The sequence below is a fragment of the Pollachius pollachius genome (genome assembly GCF_949987615.1).
Source record: "Pollachius pollachius genome assembly, chromosome: 4".
NCBI classification, from domain to species: domain Eukaryota; kingdom Metazoa; phylum Chordata; class Actinopteri; order Gadiformes; family Gadidae; genus Pollachius; species Pollachius pollachius.
In genome coordinates, this window is record NC_136937.1 from 10,268,669 (window position 1) to 10,287,558 (window position 18,890).

Consider the following 18,890-nt stretch of genomic DNA (forward strand, 5'->3'; position numbering starts at 1 on the left):
TTACATTTCCAGCAGTTTGTAAGCCATTTGTCAGTTAAAGATATGTCATATTTTGGTTCTCAAAATTGTTCCAAATGATTCATTTAAATGAAATCTATTCAATTTTTTCTCCCGGGGGCGTATAAAAATATATATATATATATATATATATATATATATATATATATTTGATGCCTTTCGTGCAGGTGCTGGAGACCCTGCTGCTCCAGACTGTAGACAGTGCTGGGTGCTGCTGGCCGTCCTGTGTCCCTCCTCTGCTCTTGTCCTCTCCCTCCTCTCATCCTTGGTCGTCTACCTCCGCTGCAGAAGGAAAGGTAGCGTATATATCTCTGTTAACTGGCATCTTCTGTATCTTGAGAACACCGTCGCTACATTTTGTCTTCCGTAGAAGCAGCCACTGTCTCCCTTTGCTGGTTTTGTGGCCTTATAATGACTGTTTGTGTTTCTTTAAGATGAAGACCTCCATGTTGCTCAAACAACACCCAGCAGTAGAGATGCAACATCAATCAGGAACCAGGTAACGTATAGTTCATATTGTGATGTAAAGGTACAGTATGGAGTACATTTACAGGTTATGGTGGAGCCCTGTACAAAGATGTTTATTGAAGGCTGAATGAATATCAATGGACCCAATGTTCAGCGATACTCTTATTAGACGCAGGAAGGGAAGTGCTCTACAGGAAGTAGCTTCTTCCTGGAGAGTCGCCTTATAAGGGTCTAACAAGTGACACACTTTAGCAGTGTTCAATAGTTTGATTTGAGATGGGAAACCAACCATTATGTTGATAATGTAATGCTATGATGTGTGTTGATGATGTAACGGTTTATCAAAGTGTACATTATGTTGATGACGTAAGATTATATAAGAGTGTACAGTATGTCGATGATGTAATGGTGTAGCAGAGAGTAAAGTAGGGTAATGATGTATTAGTGGTATCAATGGTTATATGTCTCTCTCAGGATGAAGATGGCCAGTGTTACGCTACACTGGATATCCCTCTACGTTCTCAGAGACCTAAAAAGAAGAGGGTCCAACCCTCAGAGTTCAGCACCTACTCAGCCATCAATACTAAGAGGATGTGACCATGACCAAGTCTTTTAATACAAATACTGGGCTCTACTTCCTCAATATGACCTCATCTTTATGCTGTCAAGAGGATGAGGAATATATAGTTTAGTTATATATTAAGTCATATATATATATATATATATTATATTGTATATCAGTCTCAAGAAAGTGCAAACATGTGATAAAGTAAAGCTTGTTTTGGCATATGTTTTAAATACCGTATACTCTTTGCATATTGTTTGTCAATAGTATAAATCCAATAATGTGTTTTCGGCTATGTTTATTTGCTACATTGTAAGAAATCGTTTGCTGTTCTTTGTTTACTATGTAGTGAGATTGAGTAAAGGGTAATGTACAAAGGCCTCTGTGTGTATCAGGTTATGATCTTGAACTGGCCAAAGCTATTCTGCGTATAGTTTCAATGTTTGCTTAGCAGTCTCTACTCCTTGTCATACAAGTAGGATGTTGGCGGCACCTTAAATATCCTTTAATACCTTTAATACCTTTAAGAAAACTTCATTACAACAACAATACAGATAACATTTTACAATAAGGCTCCATTAATTAACCATCAATTAACATCAGCTATTGCAGCAATATGAATTAACTCAAAGTTATTTAACAGTTAACTAATCTAGTAATCATTTACTAACTGTGTTCATGCTTACTAATGGTGTTCATGTTAACTGAGGTCTTAATTTATACATTTTTTAATCTCTAAATATAGTGTTAAAGGAAATGATGGGATTTATTCAACCTGTATTTTTCAACAAATAATGCAATCACTTTGGTTCTAAGAGTGGTTCTAACTATATTAAAATAATTAAATAAATCATATTGGTCCATTATTGAGCAAGAAGGTCAACCGCAAAACAGGCTGCAATGTGATCATTTAGGCCCTAAATGATCACATTGCAGCCTGTTTTTGGGACGTTCATTGACGGGCACTTTTGCCCTAAGTTTTAGGGCGAAAGCATTTGTCAATGTACGTCCCCGTAGAAAGCTGGAGAGAAGATTTATGGTTTTGTTGGACTAAAGAAATAGTAGATTAGCGTTATCTAAAAGATTTCCGTGAATGAGAATTTAAATTGTAATGATATTAGTGAAATTCCCTGCAAAAACAAGATTTCAACTACTATGCTAATGCAATATAATTATTTGTATAACTGCATTCACTTATGGTTATTAATAGTTATTTAATGTTCCCTTCTTGTAAAATGCTACCAGAACACTAACCGTGTTCACTACCAGATGGAGATGTACTGAGGGACAGGGACATGACATCGTCGCCGTTTTGACCGCCACGATGTCAGGGCCTCTGTGTGTGTCTGACATTCCTCACATGCAGCAGACGAAACCTCCTCTTCTTTGCTTGTGTTTGTGTGTGTGCTTGAGAGCAACACATAAGACATGTTGGTGTGTAAGATGCAAGGCCATGCTGACTCACGATGCTTGGTACGAAACTGTAATTTGCCTTGAAGCCTTGAAAGGAAAAGTTATTTCATTCATGTTGACATATCTTTAGTTTTCAATGATGAAAATAGTATGTGGCAATATAATCTTATTTCTTATTTCCTATTAATAGGCTAAGAAAACCGCCCAATTTTTTTTTCCAGTTTAAACATTTTGGGTTGGTGAACATTTCTGAATGATATTTGACGAAATTTCTTAACTTGTTTCATTAGGGCTGTTGCAAAATACAAGAGGTCTTCTAATTCAGAGGGTCATTTCTATTGTCTGCACACGCTAGCTTGAGTAAGTGTGATGGGAATTTTGACAATGTTTGATGTTGGTGTACGTATTTTCTTCCACCTTTTTTTTCTCCAAGATCGTATTTCTTTGAGCTCCAAATTCTCCAAGATTTTTATTTTTTTTTACCATTTTAAACTCTAAGGCAAGAGAACAATGTTTGCTACTTCGTGGTAACAAATCAGTTTCTATAGACTGCAGCAAAGTGTTTTTCAGCTACAGGATGCTGTTGTGGTTTTCCGGTCTACTTCTCATCAATTTATTGTAAGCATGTTCAGTCCATTTCCAATTTATAGGTGCACCACAGTGGTATACATAGAGTGTGGTGGCATGACAAGATTATCTTCATTTGCTCACCTTCGTTATAAACTAATAGTAGCATTTTCCATGGAGACTAAAATTACACACTGAAGAAACTAATAGAACACTTGATAATGGTTTGAATCTTTTTCATAAAGGTGTAAAATAACCCTTGCGGTTTTCTGCCAAGCAAAACAACGACATTCTGCAAGGGCCCTACTCAGGTTAATCAGTGGAGGTTTAACTGACCTTATACAAACAAGGTAAATAGATTGTTTTTTAATCTTCTGACCACAATTAAACCAACTATTTGCATCACTTCCTGTAAGGCTACAGCTGAAAAATATATGAAGTTATGACCTTGAAGCCCTCTGTGGGAGTGTGTGTGGATGATGGCTGTTTTAAGGAGCCTCACCTGGCTGAGTCAGGTTGGACTCTGCGGCTTGGTGAGGCTGCACAACAGGTGTGCATTGAGTAATCAGTGTGCACAGGTGCACAGGTGTGCGTCAACTCTTAAAGATACTTTATCATCACTCTCAACTGTGCTTGCAGATATTGTAAATCACAAAGAAATGATTCTGGATAACAGATGATGCAAATGACTTAAAGGCTTACTGTGATTCTGTTAATTGAACACAAGTAATAAATGCTCCAACTCGCCCAAACCCAAAAAATCTCAATAAGTCTGCCGCCGGCTGCAGCGGGCAGCAGGCGGCGCGCGGTTCAGTATACTTCAGATTGATGCGGAAGTGGAAGAACCAGAGACGCCGGAGATCCCGACAGTCGTTTGTGATTCATAATATCGTCTGGAGGCGCACACAGCTTTTGGCCGTGATAATATGTATCATATGATATAGATATCTTTGTATTATATGATATCATTTAGATATAGAGCTCCTTGACTGTAACGCAAGTGTTGCACACTTCTTTGTTATTTGGATAACCGTTCTGCTGTTGGTGTTATGGCGCATAGCACATTGGACTCTCGTCTCTGGTATTTCCACAACAAGACTCGCAGTGGGGGTTATCTCAGCCATTGTTGAGGAGGAATTGGGGGAAAGGAACTTTGGCTTTGACTCCCTGAAGTTCATGAACTGTGACAAGGAGGAGAAAGGGATTGTCTCCCGCCTGAGTCCCGTTGCCCGCCGCCCACTGCCGAGAGGCACCACCGCCCGACAGCGGGCACCGGGCAGCGGTCAGCGCGCGGTTCAGTCTACTTCAGATTCATGCGGAAGTGGAAGAACCAGAGATGTCGGAGAACCCGACGCAGTCGTTTGTGATTCATAATTTCGTCTGGAGGCGCACACAGCTTTTTGCCATGATAATATGTATATGATATGGATATCTATGTATTATATGATATTGTTTAGATATAGAGCTCCAGGACTCCCGCTGGAGCACCTGGAGTGTTGTAGAATATTTACAGAACACTGCCAAAGGCTGTCTGCGCCTCGCCCTTGCGATTCATCCACTGTACACAGATCACATGGTACTGTGGCCGCAAGCTGCTCAGGACCACACCCCCACCCTCATCCTTTACCCACCTCTCTCCTAATCATTTGCATTAAAGCTACAGACACCGAAACAGGGCATTTGGGGAAAGCTCAATGTGTGACAGGCTCGTAGTGGCTGTAATTCTGCACCACTGCTGAATTTCGGGAACGTCTTCAAATACTGTGTTAGGGGCCCACTAATATCTATATTAAAGCATCCTTAAAGTAGCATGCCATGGGAACTTTAAGAAACAAATGCACAGCACAGATACGTAAAGCTAATTCGCAATTTTATTTAGATGAGACAACCAGAAATGTGCATAGTCTAGCTACAATTTGGAAAACTGTTAAATCTTTCAAATCTAACTCCTCATCATCGAGTTTACCTAAGCAAATTTGTGTTGATTCTATACAAATGGCAGATAAAAATGAGATAGAGGACTCCTTTAATTATCACTTTCTTTCTGCTGGCCACCATTACTGTCAGGTTTCACCAAATGGCAGACGAGAACCCAATAGCACGACAAGAGAAACAGTTCATGTGAAGAAACAGTGTTTATTCCAAGCAGAGGTCAAACCAGGTAGTCAATCCGTGTAGCAAACAAATCCAGTAAGAGCAGGCAACAGGGAAGGTCCAAAGTCCAAACAGGCAGGTCAATCCAATAGAAACGCGGGAGAGCTAGGTAAACACACTAGACAATCTGGCAGAGGACTGAGGGAAATGGACCGGTACATATACTGAGGGGCTGATTAGCTGATGAGGAGCAGGTGAGTATGGGGGTGGGGCAGGCCAGGTGAATGAAAACAGCAGGTAATGCAGAGCAGGAGGGAGTGGCAGAGTCTGAAATAACATGAGTTAGTGTAGCAAAACAGGAAACAGACAAATGAAAAACTAAAGCCTTGCTGAAGTTGTGACATTTTCAGGTCAATAACAAATCAACCCTTAGGCACACAGTCCCCTAATTTTGGAAATATTAACACTTTCTGTTTTAAGCTATTTACGAGGGAAATGTTTCTGTTAATATTGCAACATATGTAGAAAGTCGGCTGGACAGGAACGGCTTGATCCATCTCTCCTGAAACTTGTAGCTGATATTATTGATAAGCCACTCACTCACATTTTTAATTAGTCCTTGGAACAAAACATTATTCCTTAATCCTGGAAGACCGCTAATGTAACACCTCTTTTTTAAAGTGGGGACCCCACATTATTGGACAATTATACCCCTTATCTAAACAGCATCAGCATTAGCTAAGATATTGAAGGCATTAGTCAGCGATCAATTAAAAGAGTTTTTATCTTGCAACAGTATCCTCACCCCTTTTTAGTCGGGTTTCAAGAAGTAATTGATGACATTGTTACGGCTATTGATTGCAAAAACTCATGTGCAGTATTGTTTTTAGGCTTTTGTTAAAGTGTCTGGGTACAATTGGGGTGTCCACAAATGCTATTGGTTGGTTCAAGAACTATCTTACAACTAGATTTCAATGTGTTACATGTGATGGTATTACATCAGGGATGGCTCAAATAAAAAATTGGAGTTCCACAAGGCTCCATTCTAGGGCCACTGTTGTTTACCATTAACTTAAATGACATTTGCAAACATGTAAATGCTAATGTACGCCTCTATGCAGATGACACCGTTATCTATTGCACTGCCCCCTCTCCATGTGAGTCGTTAGTAAAACTGCAGGAGGCTTTCACAGCTCTACAAGAAAATGTACTGAGGTTAAAGTTGGTGCACAATTAAAAAACAAAACAAATACATGCTGCACAGATTCTCAGTCCAAAGTAAAATCGTTACCTTAAATTATAACCTCAAAGGCGCAAGAAATAAAGAAGGTGTCATGCTACACATACTTGGGTTTTTTATTGGACGGAAATCTTTCATTTATTCCTCATGTAACACATTTGGTAAAGAAACTTAGAGTCAAGCTAGGCTTCTATTTTAGAAATAATGCTTGTTTTAATTTAAAAACTAGAAAATAACTTGTTGCAGCCACCTTTTTTTCTGTTCTGGATTATGGTGACACTCTTTATATGCATGCTTCAAAGTCTGTATTGCGTTCTCTAGACTCTTTCTATCATTTAGCATTACGATTCATAACAAAAGCTGCAACTTGTACAGTTTATTTGGTTGGATGCCACTATCAATACGCAGACAACGAAATTGGTTAATTTAAATTTACAAAGCAGCTATTGGATTATTACCATCATATTTATCGTGGTTCTCATTTGCAACAAACAATAAATATAACCTCAGGTCTAGCAATACCATACTTTTTAATGTGCCTACTGTTCGCCCTGAACTTGGTAAGACGCCCTACAGTTACAATGCCCCCTCAACTTGAAACGCACAACAAAAAACTGATAAAAAACTTTACCTTAGAAATGTGAATGTGTCTAGGTTGTCTTTTATAGCTTGCATATGTTTCCTGTTATGTTAATAGTGTTTTTGTTTTTATGTTGTGTTTTTCTCTATTTTTATGTGCCTTTTAGCTACATGCTGCCATTCTTTGCCAGGGCTCACTTGTAAAAGAGACTAGTGTCTCAATGTGAATATCCTGGTAAAATCAAGGATAAATCAAAGGAAAAGATAATAATAACTGAAATTGTAAGTAAAGAAAAATCTCCAAGAACGATTTTTACTATTGAAAATAATTATAATATGTAGGGCTAATATACACCTGTGGTATGATTACTTTCATAAAAAACATTTGGGGAAAAGAATAGCGTTTTAAGAATATATAAATAAAGTCCAATAGTGTTGTATGGCAGTTTATTTTAAATAATCTCTTTCATAGTCTTATTTGACTCAGCAGAAGAAAAGTGTGATACAGATGTTCATAATTATATAGACATGTTTTCAGGTTATGTTTATCCTAATAAATCCATCAATCTGTGCAAAACATTCGTTAAAACTTGTTTAAAGCATCGATAATTGCTGTGAGGAGGTTGACTCTTTTTTAAAATGTCTATAGTCTCTGTATACATTTACCAGCTCTTCAACCCTCTGCTGGAACACAATATTCATAACAGCGCCAATTTCATTCGCCAGACTCTAAAATCCTGTTCAGCACTAGATGGAGTTGTAGGGCCGACCCCACAAAAGCTCCTAATGACAATTACAGGTAATAAGAGATACTTTGGGCAAAATAGCATCTGACTGTGATGAAAAAAAACAAAAAACAAACGTGAAGCTGCTAAGCTAGTTTCAAAACTTAATAAACTAGAGACAGCATTAATGTTGAACATTAATGGCTAAGTTTTGAGCCCGGGACCTGGGTAGGTTTAAGGCGACTGGCGATCATCTCCAAAAAGGGAAATGGATTCAGTAATTGCTCTTTGTCTTTTGCACTTGTATGTTGTCACTCTGCGAGCCCAGTTGAGGAGCATACTAAGTCGTAATTGAAAAGCACTTGACAGTTGAAGCATAAGAAAGACTATCAGAGCTTGTGTTGTTTGTTGTTGCATGCTTCTAGAGGCGTTTACCCAGAAACCCCAAAATGAAACTCTACCATCAATGTCAGCCAGCGGAAGTTGTGGTATCTGCACGCCGTCCAACCAGCAGTGCTTCCTATAAACAGGCTGAAAATATACAACCATCAAAAAATACACACACACACACACACACACACACACACACACACACACACACACACACACACACACACACACACACACACACACACACACACACACACACACACACGTATGAACACAAAGTGAAGTGTATGCACACTGACAGATGAATAAGAACAGAAGAAGAAAAATGAGTTCATATCCACACTCAGTTGAACCACATAGGAGAGATGAAAATGAGATAAAACTATCCATGGACAAAGGATTCCTCTGAATTTACAAAAGCCTTAATTTATTTTAAGAATGTATGACACTTAGGATCCATGTTTTACTGCAATGTGTCAGCCAGTTCATGAGCCACTTATTTATCCCAGGTTTTCACCTTGCCAAAACTAGGTTTGATTCCCTGTGATGCCGCCAAATGCTATTAATATGTGAAAACATGGTTTGTAAGATGGTTTGCAGGAAAAAATTAATTAAATTAATACTAAAACAAGATTTCTGTATCATTGGTGATTAAGAAAACTTAATGCTAGAAAAACTATCGTTGAATAATTACCAAACAAAAATGTTGACATGTTTTCTGCCATATTTTATTTGTATTTGTATTGTAATATAAAATATAAGAAGCATTTATTAAAGTAGAAGGTATTCAGAACAAGTTTGCTCCATCTTGTTTGATGCCAACTGAAATTGTGTGTGTACATCCATGACAACAAAAATTTAGTTTAATCTAATATGGAAACGTAATGAAACTCAGGTCCTATCACCTCGCCTGATACGCAGATAGAAATAACCGCAACATTTTCCACAAGGCCAACCAATCACAAGTCATTTTCAATCCTTCCGCCTTCAGTCAAATGGGTGTGATGAAAGTATCAAATGTCTTTACTCCTCCACAGATCACCATGATGAGCTGGAAATATGTCTTTCTTTCCGTTATCTTGGGTAAAATATTTATGTTAAAATTTCTACTTCAATAAACATTAGTTGTATATGATGTCCTGTGTAATGACTGGTTGGTATTTGCTGTTTTAAAATCACATTTATATATCATCATATGTTGCTCCATGTTGCTGCACATTTGATCTTAATACTAATTGAAAATATTTTTTGTTCAGGTGCTGTTGTGTCCTGTCAGGACGTACTCTCTAACCCAGTAGTGGAGCTGACCGTGAGACCAGGAGAAAGTGTTACTCTATACTGTGACTGTAAACTCACACCTAATGTAAATCTTGTTTGGTACAGGAACTGTTCTCATGAAAATCAGCCCACACTATCTCTGAATTGGAAGGACAGAAATAATGGCATTTTTGATTATGGCAAGAATGGAAGAAATTTCTACCATTTATTTATGAAGAGGAATGATTCGTCAAATTCATACAATTTACTGATTAAGAACATTACTGATTCTCACCTTGGTCTCTACTACTGTGGAACTGAAAAACTGAATGGGAAAAAAGGAAACAAGGAAAATTATACCTACACATATGGCAAAATAATCACAAGGATTTTGTTAGGTAAGTTGACTTTTTTTGTGGTCAAATTAATTAATATGAATTGAAATTATTATCATACGTCGGGATAATATGCAAATGTGTTCCAAGTCATGCACTTTTTAAAGATGGGCAGGATGTGCTGATTGGAGACATTTGTGCCACTACAAACTCTACCATTACAATTACATTTACAATCCCTACGAGTATCCTGCACTTTAAGATAAAGTTCAGGACAATTGTAGAGGCTAGAGAGCGTATTGAGTCATTACCTGTTTAATTAATTAAAATGCTCCTCTATTATATCCAATATTTAAATTTATTAATTCATGAAAACATCAAAATGAATCAGCCAGCATCCTTCAGCCAAAGCTTTAGGCCCTTTCCCACGAGGCGACTCACCCACGATAATGAATTCACCGACGGGGAGAGGGGGGGGCGACCAGGGCTGAGGTCGGCTCTGATGGTTGTTTAGTGTGCGGGGTCTAGAGACACGTAAATGTGCTGCCCCCCTTAGGGTTAGGAGGGCAAAGTCTTTTTCAAACCAGTTTAGTATTATGGGCCTGACTGCGTCCTGTAGAGGGGACTGAGACTGAAATCGGTGATGACGGTGGGAACAGACAATGGGAGGAAACAATTGACCTGATAGCGTAGACCACCACTGAGAGTCAAGACCAGTCATATAGTGTGTACTGCCAAAGTCCTTCCCAACTTTAATAGTCACCTAGTGGGCAGGAGCATTCAGGAGTTATATCCTGGACAATGGTCGAACAAACTTAACTTCTATGAACCAAGATTGTAAAAAGGTAAGAACTAGCACCGCTGAATTTAAACAACATTATATTTCCTTAGATATCCCTTTAGATGCCGGTGCTGGAGACCCTGCTGCTCCAGACTGTGGACAGTGCTGGATGCTGCTGGTCACCCTGTGTCCCTCCTCTGCTCTCCTCTCTTTGTTCCTCTACTTCCTCTGCAGTCACATGGGTAGGATATCATGTGCTTTTATTCACTGGAAGTCTTCCTGCACTTCATTTGATTGAGCTGTCTCTTTTATTCTAACTCAATTTCTGTTTCAGTTTGTGCTGGAAAACACCCAGGTGTCCCTCAGGAAACCAGACCTTTAACACCGCAACATGAGGTATCTGATATTACACCTCTTACATTAAATGATGTTAACACCCTGTTTTATTAAGAAGTGTGCTCAGTAGTTGTACTGTCCAAATTTCACGTTGTGTCTGTCTCTCACACGCAGGATGAAAACTACAGCCGTGTGTTTTATGCTGTGTTGGAAACTCCACAACACAAAGAATCTCACAGCTTCTTCGCTTGCAGTATGAGTGGGGTTTGAGAGGCGTATTGTTTATGGTTCCCCCCACCACAACACACACAGCCCACTCACGTCACACCCGCATAAAACCACAAAGTCACACAAACAAACACGGAAGCATGCACACACACACATCTTTGTATATATTGAAATTAACTTGTTGTTCTTCTCCTTAGTGCACGACATTAATGCAATTATTGCACAGCATATTTGACCAACAAAATTTAAACATGCATTTGTATTTCATTGCATACCCAAAAGTAGCCAGTCTTGTACTTTTGTTTTTGAATGAAATAAAGTCCAAAGTGTATTAAATTGCAGGGTTTTTTTAATACTCGCTTTCCTTCTTAATTAGAGTCAGTAAAAATAATGGGTTAATCTTTTAGAGGTACATTACAGAGATACAGATACAGTTAAATATATTTATTTTTTAGGTCATATGCCTCCTATTGAGTCCATCAATGTCAGACTAATACTCTCCTAAGAAATAACTTTGGGATCGATTATATCTCAATCGCAACATATATAAATATATACTGTGTGTTCATAAATAAATAGATAAAATCCTGAGAAAGAAAACATATTACCTGATGGACAATTTAATAAAACTTCCCAATCAAGATCACATTGCTATGACTACAACATGAGACCAGTGGTTTGCGTTGTTCAGCTACAGGATGCTATCGTGGTTTTCCTGTTTGATTCTCATCAGTTTATTGTTAGCGTGTTCAATCCTTTTTTCATTGAGGTGTGGACTGGCCAACAAAAAACATTGGGTTGTCTTTCGGAGCTGAGCCTTCCTCACATCCACTTAGTATTGATGTCTGAGTAGGTGCAGAGTTCTGAGGGTTGGACTCGCAACATTTTAGGTCTCTGTGAAGGTAGAGGGATATCCAGTGTCGTGGAACACAGACCATCTTCATCCTGAAAGAGACAGTTTGACATTGCTCCATCTGCCTCGGTTCCACAATAAAGAAAGCTGATGCCCCTGCGGGATTCTGTTTTGACCAAGCGATTGTCTGAATTCACTCGTGTCAGTACAGCTATAACTTCTTACCATGGATGGTTCTCACATGAATGAAGTTAAAAAACCAAACACTAAGAAGTTATGGAGGTTAAAAGTAGCAACTGGGAGAAGCGGTTCTGGAACCTGATTCCCTGTGTTCTATTTCTTGAGTCAGGTGTTGTTTGATCAACTCTGGGGTCTTTAGCGGCTGGAGTTGGTACAGAGTCAAGATATGGAAAAAAGTGCTAAGTTGTTACTTTTTTCATCTAAATCAATCTCTTTTGCTCACACTAGGCCCAAAATATATCAAACAATATCTATATACATACGTAGGCACTGACAGAAACCTTAAACTTGCATTATGCAACTTTGGAACTACAAGGTTTCTCATAAATAAAATGCGCCCATCCACAAGTTGTGTTAAAACACAGGACAAGGGTTTGAAGCACCTGGGGAATGTGTATCATTATTAATTTATTACTTTGTTGAAATTTGTTGAATAATTGCAGAATATTCAATTCAATTTGCTTTTGGGACTTTGTAACTTTGTAAAAAAAGAAGCATGCAAACCAATAACAATGTCAATAGAGCTCACATTTTTGATCCTTTGAACCAGTATTTTTTTTGTTATCTTGCTATGATTACTTAAAGCTACATTATGTCATCTCTAAAACAAGCTTATAAAATGGGTAGCTTAGTCCAAATTCACAAAATTAGAGAAAGTTGTCTCTGCCCGCTCCTCCCTCCCCAGACCCCAAACTCACGCGGGTTGCCATGTTGAGGGCACTGAACAAATTTGAGTGCAAGCCGAGCCGAACGCAACACATTTTGAGATTAAGACAATGATTATATTTCAACAATGTCAAGCGATGATGATGCATATTGTGGCATCCCGCCCCTTAAACCTCGGCCCGGGCGGGTCCGAGGATCAGTGGTGGACGGCGTATACCGCCGCCACCCACTAATCGGCAACAGAGAGCATCACTTCTCTCCCCCCAATCAGCGAGATAGGGGACACCTGGCCGGAGGGAGTTAGAGGACCAGAAGCCATCTTAAGAGGAGCACCAGAACGGCAGAAGGGGAGCGAGCGGCACGGGGGAAACACTCGAGACCCCAACCGAATAAAGGCTCACGGAGACCCTATGTAGAGTGCATTTGTTCCCTTTGATGATGGATCATTGTAATAAATGCAGAGTGTGGATTAACCCCCGACTTTGAAGTGTGGTATGTTCTTTGAACCCCAAGACATCGAGGAGCGGTTACCACATATATTGGAGAATGCAGGCATTGTGAAGAACCCCATCACAACCACAAGGTAGACTACCCACCAATCCGGCATGCAGAACCCGGACGGTACCGCCAACCCGGCCAAGTGTCGTCTCGGGCTGGAGGAGACGCGTACCTGGGGTACCAGGTAGGGCGGGGACCCGTCCGGCCACAGGAGAGCAAGGGGGCTGCCATCCGGGACTGGCCCCAACCCCGCACCAAGAAGCAGGTGAAGACGTTTTTAGGACTAGTCGGGTATTGCCAGTGGTTTATACCCGGGTTTGCCACGCTGGCCAGCCACTGAACGACTTGACCCGGAAGGCCCTGCCGGATCGGATCACATGGTCCGAGGCAGGCAAACAGGCCTTTGGGACGCTCCGCGAGGCCCTATGCTCGTAGCCGGTGCTCATAGCCCCCGACATTGCTTCCCCCCTGGTAGTGCACATGGACGCTTCGGAGGTGTGGCTGGGGGGAGTCCTGTCCCAGGTCCGGGCCGGAGAGGAACACCCCATCACGTACATCAGCCGAAAGCTACTACCGAACGAGCGGAACTACTCGACGGTAGAGAAGGAGGCCCTGGCCATCAAGTGGAGCCTGGATAAACTCAGGTATTATCTCCTAGGGAGGGAGTTTACCCTGGTCACCGACCACGCCCCCCTGAAGTGGATGGCCGGCGCCAAAGACACCAACGCCCGGGTGACGTGATGGTTCCTGGCCCTCCATGACTTCCGCTTTAAGGTGGACCACCGACCGGGCAGGGATCACGCCATTGCCGATGCCCTGTCACGTCGGGATACCTGCCTGGGCGGGTTCCCCGTCTACCCGAGGCCTGAGCAAGCGGTGGAGAAGTGTGGCTTCCCGCCCCTTAAACCTCAGCCCGGGCGGGTCCGAGGATCAGTGGTGGACGACGTATACCGCCGCCACACACTAACTGGCGATAGAGAGCATCACTTCTCTCCCCCCAATCAGCGAGACAGGGGACACCTGGCCGGAGAGGGGAAAAGGCCCGGGAGCCATCTTAAAAGGAGCACCAGAACGGGAGCGAGGGGAGGAAGGAAGCGCTCGAGACCACGATCGACTAGAGACTCACGGAGACCCTATAGATAGTGATTGTGTTCCCTGTCGGAGATCATTGCAATAAATGCAGAGCGCGGCTTAACCCTCTTTCACGTGTGATTCGTACCTGGAACCTGGCACATTGGGAAGCGGGTTACCACTATATGTATATATATCAGTGGTGGGCCGTTATCGGCGTTAATGGCTGCGTTAACGCGAGACTCTTTATCGGCGATAAAAAAAATATCGCCGTTAATCTATTCTCAAAGTTGGGTGAAAACCAGGCGAATTGCACTGTAGGGGGCGAGAACGAGTCAGACTTCGAACCAGTGTATGCCTACTGTCAAATTACCACATCAAACGTGACGTGCTGACATGGATGCAGCTATGAAGCCGCCGTGTTTGCTAAAGGGAAAGTTTATTTTTAAGAAGCTTCCCAATGGAAACCTTGACAAAACTAAGGTTGTTTGCACCTTGTGCAATGCGGAATTAGTTTACTGTAGGAGTTCTTCCAGTCTCAAGTACCACCTAAACGCAAAGCACCCCTTAGCTAATGCGGAACTTGCCAAGCCAAGCAGTGCTGTAGCGCAGGGGAAGAGTCGTGTTCGTCAAACTACTATGTTTGAGTGCAACCGAGGCAAGCCCGTCAGCACAGCTTTATCAGACAATCTAACGAATCTCCTCGCTCAGTGGATCGCGACCAGCTGCCGGCCCATCAGCGTGGTTGAAGATGATGGGCTCGAGCTTGTTCTCCAGGCGGCCACAGGTGACCCATCTTACAAACTACCTGCAAGGCGAACTATCATGAGAAGAATAAATGACCAGCACGCCTCAGAGAAAGCCGCAAAAGATGAGAAGATGGTAGAGGCGACGTGTGTAGCACTGACTGGGGACCATTGGACATCTGTCAATAACGATAACTACCTCGGCGTTACTGTACACCTCATCGATGCCAGCTGGGAACTCATCTCCTTCGCTCTAGGTAGGCTACGTTATGTAATTTTAACAGTGTTGGGCAAGCTTAGCTATCAGTTACTCTACCATAAATAAAGCTTCACTACACAAAAGCTACCACCCAGGCAAATGTAGGCGAACAAGCTAAGTTACACAGCAAAAGTAGTTCATTCAATTTCAACATACATGTTTAAGTTGAACCAAATTTCAAGGAAATGTGTGTTCAAATTTGGATTGAATCTGTGATTAATAAGAAGTCTCAAAATTCCAAAGATAGGCCTACAAGTTCAAGTATGTTGCAGGGATATTCTCTATACTAATGGCTGCGCTGTGTTTAGCCACAAAAATACCCCAGAAATAGTGGCCAAGCTACTTCAAGAAGTTAAAGGGGTAGTTCGGAATTTTGGACATAGGGCCTGATTCCCAAGTTAGCCTTGGTGTTCTTTGTCATTGGAGACAATTTTCAACACATTTCATTCAGTCCTTCTAGTTGCAGAGTTCGCTCATGCTAGGCTAGCGCAAGTCAACGGGCAATGCTAGCCTGCTAATAAAACAGTCTTGCCCACTCCACAGTACACCCGAGGTAAATCAATTATAACGCCAGAAGTGAAAAGACTGAAAAGTTACTTGATTCAAGAAATAGTGAAGCTACCACCAAGCTACTGAGATTTGTAGTTAGTAACTAGCTTAGCTACAAGTAGTGAAGCTACTGCCCAACACTGAATTTTAAATTACATTATTTAATTTAATTACTTATTAATTACCACAACACCATGAATTACCACCACAACATTATGTTTGCTTCTTGATGATTGCTAGTTGTTTACTACTACTAGTGAACTTATTCTGATCTACTTTGTCTGTCCGTTAGGTGTGATGAAAACAGAGGAGCGTCACTTTGCCGAAGCGTGTGCCAGGCAGTTTCTCGACGTCGCTAATCAGTGGGGGATAACTGACAAAATCAGCACTATTGGAACAGACAGCGCTCCTAATATGGTGGCAGCAGGGAGGATACTGTCATTCGAGCATGTGCCCTGTGTTGCGCATGTTGTACAGAGAGCTATTGTAATGTCACTTCGGGAAGGTGGTTTTGATGGTGCACTGGCCAAGTGCCGTAAAGTGGTCGGACATTTCAAACACAGTCCGGCCAACTCAGACGAGCTGAATGCCCAGCAAGCCTCCCTTGGACAAGATCAGGAGCAACTCGTGCAAGATGTTCCAACACGGTGGAATTCCACCCTTGAGATGATCAAGCGTGTGAGGCGCAACAGAGACGCACTGCACACAACGCTGTCTCAGCAGAAGCACAATCTGGCCCTCCCAACAAATGCTGAATATGAGAAGTTGGCAAAGCTAGAGAAACAGCTGGAGCCATGCAGGTATGGTCTACAAATATAGCGTGTTCATGAATTGACATACAAGTTAAATGTATTGTGATTAAGAACTTTAAAAATGTGTAATCTGAGTTAAATGAATTAGTCATTAATTAATTATTGCTCTGTGTCTGTCTGTCTTTCTGTCTGTGTAGGTACATCACTGAGCTCCTTGGTGGGGATAAGTATGTATCGTGCTCTATGGTTCTACCTGCCCTGTGCCACCTCCAGCATGCGATGAAGATCTCAGATGATGATCCTGCCTATATTGTGCGATTCAAGGCTGCCTTCACCACGGACCTCAACCAGCGGAGGGAGAAAATAAACCTGGAATGGCTTAAGGTATGTCAGACTGACCAGAAGATAACTGCATTGTTTGATCATTAGAAACTGTTAAGCCAGTAGATCGGTCGATGTATAGATAGATTAATGAGTCATGAAGAAATATGGAGGTTGGATTTGGAAAGTGAAATTTTCGTCAATCAATAATTATTATTTTTTGGTTCATTTTTTGTTCATCAAAGGTGGCGACTGCTTTAGATCCACGATTTAAGGACCTCAAGTGCTTGCCCAGAGCAGAGAGGGAGCCAGTGTGGGCAAAGCTAAGGGAGTTGGTGAAGGGAGAAGAACCTGCTCTGCAGCCACTCGGGGAGGAGAACCCTGAGCCACCCAAGAAGAAAACAGCCCTGCTAGTCATGGGATCAGACTCAGAATCAGATCAGGAGACACCAGAAGACAATACTGTGGAGAGGTACAAGGTAGAGCCCAGTGCCAGCTTAGATCAGTGTCCACTGAAGTGGTGGTCGGAGCACAATGCTGTCTATGGTAAGATTGCCCACATTGCCCGTAAATACTTGGGGACTCCTGCCACAACTGTCCCATGCGAGAGACTTTTTTCTTTAGCAGGCCATATTGTGCAGAAGAAGAGATCTAAATTGTCACCAGAAACTGTGAACAAGCTGGTCTGCCTGAGTGACTGGTGGAAGAAGAAGAAATAGATTCTCATGTTCTTAAGTTCATCATGGCCTGTCATGTAGGCCTAAAGTTCAAAATTCATGTTCAACTGAATAAACAGTCCATAAACACAAGTGCATCTTATTGAACATTATTTATTTTCATCACCAATTATCATAGTAGAACAGCTTTTTTCAAGCAGTTTGTGATGCATTTTGGAAACAGGAGATGAGCCCCTGGTCTAATGCGCCACCTGGCTTGAGAGACCCTTTCTAAAAGACTTACTTTTGGTCATTATTTAGGTAGCACACATATTATGAATGCCTTCGGCAGAATTCAAATGAGCCATTTTAATCTAGATTAATCTAGATTAATTTCTAGATTAATCTAGATTAAAAATAATAATCTATGCCCACCTCTAATATATATATGTATGTATGTATGTATGTATATGTGTATTATTAATATAAAGAGATATATCGCTCAGGTAAGCCTATAGATACCGGTGCTGGAGACTCAGCTGCTCCAGACTGTGGACAGTGCTTGATGCTGCTGGTCACCCTCTGTCCCTCCTCTACCCTCCTCTCTTTGTTTCTCTACTTCCTCTTCCTGTTTTATGCTGTGTTGAAAACTCCACAACACAAAGGATCTCAGCACTTCTCCGCCCGCAGTACGAGTGGGCTTTGAGAGGCGGATTGGTAAGGGTTCCTCCCACCACAACACACACAGCCCAACGCACGCACATAGACTCACCAACAACAACACACATGTTGCACACACAAACACACATGTTTGTATGTATTGAAATTGCTTGTGGTTCTTGTTATTTTGATACCTTGAAATCTATACAACATGTATGAATGTTCAGTTTGTTACACCAAAAACATTGAAATGTGCATTTGTATATCGTTTTATACCCAAAAGTCAATTGTATATTATATATTTTTGATAAAATGTATGAATAAATAAAGTCCAAGAGTCTTGTATGGCAGTTTGTTTTAAATGATCTCTTTCATACTTTTATTTGAATCAGCATAAGAAAAGCGTGACACAGAATTATATAGACATGTTTTCAGGTTATATTTATCCTATTAAATCCATTAATCTGTGCGGCACATTCGTTAAATCTTGGAGGTGTCTAAAGCATTGATAATTGCTGTGAGGAGGTTGACTCTTTTTTAAAACGTCTATAGTCTCTATATATTTACCAGCTCCTCAACCCTCTGCTGGAACACAATATTCATAACAGCGCCAATTTCATTCG

The 18,890-nt window shown here is 41.2% G+C and overlaps 1 protein-coding gene across 1 annotated transcript; it reads left to right on the forward strand.

Annotated features, from left to right (window-relative positions):
• Positions 1-13,360: 13,360 nt before the first annotated feature.
• LOC307075160 (E3 SUMO-protein ligase ZBED1-like) lies at positions 13,361-17,670 on the forward strand (the record flags this gene model as incomplete). The annotated part of the gene is made up of 7 exons (XM_079735663.1): positions 13,361-13,376; positions 13,729-13,897; positions 14,028-14,137; positions 14,839-15,327; positions 16,171-16,678; positions 16,828-17,014; positions 17,197-17,670. 7 exons carry the CDS (start codon positions 13,361-13,363, stop codon positions 17,668-17,670), a joined length of 1,953 nt encoding a protein of 650 aa, XP_079591789.1.
• Positions 17,671-18,890: the final 1,220 nt, after the last annotated feature.